This window comes from Octodon degus, unplaced genomic scaffold (genome assembly GCF_000260255.1).
Source record: "Octodon degus isolate 3935 unplaced genomic scaffold, OctDeg1.0 scaffold00037, whole genome shotgun sequence".
NCBI classification, from domain to species: domain Eukaryota; kingdom Metazoa; phylum Chordata; class Mammalia; order Rodentia; family Octodontidae; genus Octodon; species Octodon degus.
Genome location: NW_004524613.1, coordinates 6,537,074 through 6,541,129, shown reverse-complemented (window position 1 = coordinate 6,541,129; position 4,056 = coordinate 6,537,074). Strand labels below are relative to the sequence as shown.

At 43.3% G+C, this 4,056-nt stretch overlaps 1 protein-coding gene across 4 annotated transcripts in view; it reads right to left on the bottom strand.

Annotated features, from left to right (window-relative positions):
* Phf20 (PHD finger protein 20) overlaps positions 1-4,056 on the bottom strand; it is a 171,073-nt gene that overhangs the window by 47,160 nt on the left and 119,857 nt on the right. For all 4 annotated transcript variants that reach the window (XM_004630988.2, XM_023714919.1, XM_023714917.1 and 1 more), the window contains one exon: positions 2,078-2,356. In XM_004630988.2, coding sequence (XP_004631045.1) covers positions 2,078-2,356 — 279 coding nt within the window. The remainder of the gene's footprint in view (positions 1-2,077; positions 2,357-4,056) is intronic.

Sequence of the window (4,056 nt, the reverse complement as noted above, 5' to 3'; positions counted from 1 at the left end):
TCTTTTAGGGGTTTTTTAATCTATTTGGTACAGGGTCTCACTATGCAGCTTGTAGTGATCCTCCTGTTTTTAAGCCTCCCCAACACTGGGATTAAAGGCTGGTGGGCTCAGTGCGCCTGGGGGTTGGGTTGGCACTGCATGTGGTGTCAGATGTGCAACTCCAGTCCCTGAGTATACCTAAGCAGGTGCTTAGTCCACTGAGCTATCTCACCAGCCCTGTTTTTTTGGTATTTTTTTAAGATAAGGTCTTGCTATAGTTCAAGCCGGTCTCAAACTCATGGCAATCCTCCTGCCTCAACTTTCCCAAATGCTGGGATTACAGGAGTGTACCATGATGCCCAACAACTCTTACATACTTCACTGGAACAGGTATAAACCAACAAATAAATAGTGATACTACTAAAATGTAAGGTAGAGCTGAGGAGATGGCTCAGTGGAATAAGTGCTTCCCTGGCAAGCGCAAAGGCCTGAGTTCAATCCCCTGTTCTGCCAAAAAATAAATTAATTTAATTAAATTAAATGTTAGGTAAACAAGCTGAAAAAATTATAGGATTTATTGGAAATTTATTACTTCTAAAATTCCCTTGAAATATAATTTTCTAATTTCTATAAATTTCAGAAGAAACTTCCAAAAGATTCTGTGCAAGAAGAAATAAGAGTTTACATAGTCCATATAGCACTACCATAAACAGTGCTATTGAAAATATCTTCAAATGGCCTAGTGTGCCCCACACCTGTAATCCTAGCACTGGGGAGGCTGAGACAAGAGCACAGCAATGAGCTTGAGGCAGCCTGGGCTACACAGCAAAATCAAAGGTGACTTGAACTACATAGCAAGACCCTGTCTCAAAAAAACAAAGATCGGGGTTGGTGAGATGGCTCAGTGGTCTAAAGCACCTACTGAGACCAAGCTTAGGGGCCGGGAGATAGCTCAGTAGAATAAGCGCTTCCCTGGCAAGCGCAAGGGCCTGAGTTCAATCCCTGGTTCCAGGGGGAAAAAAAACAACAAAAAAACCAAAGAACAAGCTTAGCAAAGCACAGGGACCGTGGTTCGATCCCCCAGCACCACATGCCAGCAAGCCCCACCCCTAGGTGGGCTGAGCTGCCCCCCCCACTAAATAAATAAATAAACAAACAAAAAAACCAAAGATCTACAATCAAGAGATAAGAAGAGTCAACATCTGCACCTAGCAGCAGCACATCACTTTTTAGTTCTTTTATGTTTTCATCCTGCTTCCAGGGAAACTGCCAGGACACAAGTTTGGGAGGACAGAATGATAGCACCTGTTCTGTCCTGGGTATAAATTTTCCCACTGGCTTCTGCAAGAGGCTCCTTTCTGGACTGTCCCCATTCATCCTGAGAGCACCAGAGCCTTCAATAGCTATGTAACATCAGGCTCAACTTGGGTATGACCTGCCCAGCACCCAACCTGCTTTTCAGTCACCACACTATTCACAGCAAAAACTGCAGCCAACACAGGTGCTGCCTTGGCAAACAAAGGACAGGATGTTGTAAAGAAGAGATAAGGCAGAGCATGGAATCTTTCCAGCACCAGGACATCTGATAACATCCAAACATTTTTAGCAGACACACTTGAGAACTTGGATCACTGATGTTCGCTTAGAGCTCTTCACATGGTATCCTTTGCCAGACCCCCTACCTTACCTAATCTCCTCACCAACCCCCTTTTGTGAAGCCCTCTAAAGAAGTCCCACCTGTCTTTGTTCCCCATGGGTGGTCTTTTTGCCTGCTATCTGCCTGCACCCAGATGTACTAAACCTTGTGCCTCACTGCCTTCACAGAAGCCTGTTAGGTGGTCTCTGACTCAGATCATTTGTTACAGGTAAATTCCTCAAGGTAACTTGGGCAGCAAAAGAAAGACACAAGACTGAGAGTTAGGTATTCCTCCTTCCCCCACAAGGCCCGTGACTCACGACACAACTTCTAAGGAGCACTTAGCATTTTCAGTCTAATGGAATTCAACTAAACTAAGACAATCTTTCTCTGTCAGAGACATAAACACTGAGAGTAAGCAGCACAGCCCTCAACGACACAAAACAGAACCAAGATACTTACTTGGAGAACTGGTGGAGACACGCTTCCTGGTCACACTCTCCTGGCTGGCCTTGTCAGAAGCTGAAGAGCCCCTTGTTTGGACATGTCTCTTCCCTGGGCTGTCCTCTGGCTCTGGTGACTTCTCCATCCCATGGAAATACTTCATGTGATAGTGTAGCAGTTTAGCTTTGCGAAAAAATTTTAAACAGTCCACAACCTTGCATCTAAATTTGTGGTCCAGGTCAACAGCTGGCACATTAGATGTTACAAAATCATCTGTTTTCTTAAAAGTACTGGGTACTGAAAAGAACAAAAAAGCAAAGATCCCTTGTGTTTATCACAGTATTACAAAATATGCATTAGCATACAGCAATGAGAAATGAAAGACGAGCATGCTGTGGAGCCATAGACACCAAGTAGATTGCTAAAACTTTCAAAAATTATTTAGAGATAAATACAACTTGAGGTAAACAACTATGATTTGTTCATTTTTGTAACAAAGATATCAGCATGTTTATTTTAACTAGCCTCATAAATTCTTAAGAGTTTCACAGACTTAGGGGAAAGAATGGAAGAATCCTAAAGAAAATCAGGAATCTTAAGCCAGCATTCCTTGCTCTTGAGATGGACCAAATTCATATTCACCACTACCCTGTAGTGGTGGGCAAAACTAGGGAACATTCTAAGGGATCTCTTTATGAAACCTAAGGAAAGGCCAGAGATTTAGCTCAGAGGTGTAGCGCCTGCCTGGCAAGCATGAGATCCTGAGTTCAGTTCCTGGTACCAAAAAAAAAAAAAAAACCCAGGGGATTTTAGAACAGTGTTTACATAAACAGAATACAGTATTCCAGCACTTTGTTTTGTTTTGTTTTGGTCTTTTTGAGACAGGGTCTCGATATACAGTTCAGGCTGGCCTTGAGCTCACTGTGTAGCCCAAGTTGGTCTCAAACTCGAGACACTCCTCCTACCTCAGCCTCCTAAGTGCCGGGACTATAGACTTGTGCCACAATGCCCAGCTTCTAGCACTGTTAGTATTGCCCGTGGAACACTCATCATAAATTTTGCATTAGCATGTATTTTATTTGGTAAGAAAAGATCCAGAGATTGCAAGGAAAAGCAAAACTAAGCAACCAAGTAAATGGAGCTAGAGGACATGAGGAAAATTTGGAGGATACAATGATCAAATTCAAAGAAACAAAGAAGTTGAAACCAAATAAACATAAGGCAATAGTGTGCTGTGCAACACTAATGTAAAGACATTATAGAGTATTCATGTGTGCCATACACTGCTCACTGGAGGCTTGCTTCCCAGAAACCTCTCCCCAAAAAGAGAGAGAGCTCAGCGCCTACATAGGCAAGCTTAGGCAGACCCAGCGGAAGGCAGTTCGATCCCCAGCACCACATGCTGCACCAGCCCCACTCTCAGGGTGGGCTGAGGTGGCAAAATAAATAAATAAATAAGATATTTCTGTTTCTGGCCTTTTTTTTTAAAGACAAACTCTCACTAGCTCAGGCTGACCTTCAATTCCCATATGCTAGGATGACAGTGCACCACCATACCTGGCTATATACTAATTCTATACGCTTTTTTTCTACTTAGTTTTTACTTCTTAAAACTTATTTTCTGTGTTAAAAATGAAGGCACAAACACAAATCACCATAGGCCTACAGACTTGGGATCAGTATCAGTGCCAGTGCTCCAATATATTGATCAACTATAACATCGGTGGCCAACCTATGGCCAAGTGTGCTACAGCAAGCTGTGTCAATGAAAGTTCTAAAAGGTTCACCATTACTGAACTAGGCGTTCAACTCCCCCTGAAAGCCTTGCTTGAAGCTCTTCTTAAGAGGTTATCACTCTTGCTGAGCAGGGTAGCACACCCAGTCCCAGCACTAGGGAGGCTGAGGCAGGAGGTTTGTGAGGAACTGAGTCCAGCCTGGGCTAAAAAGTGAACTCAAGGTCAGCCTGAATTGCAAAGCAAGCCCCTGTCTCAAAAAGA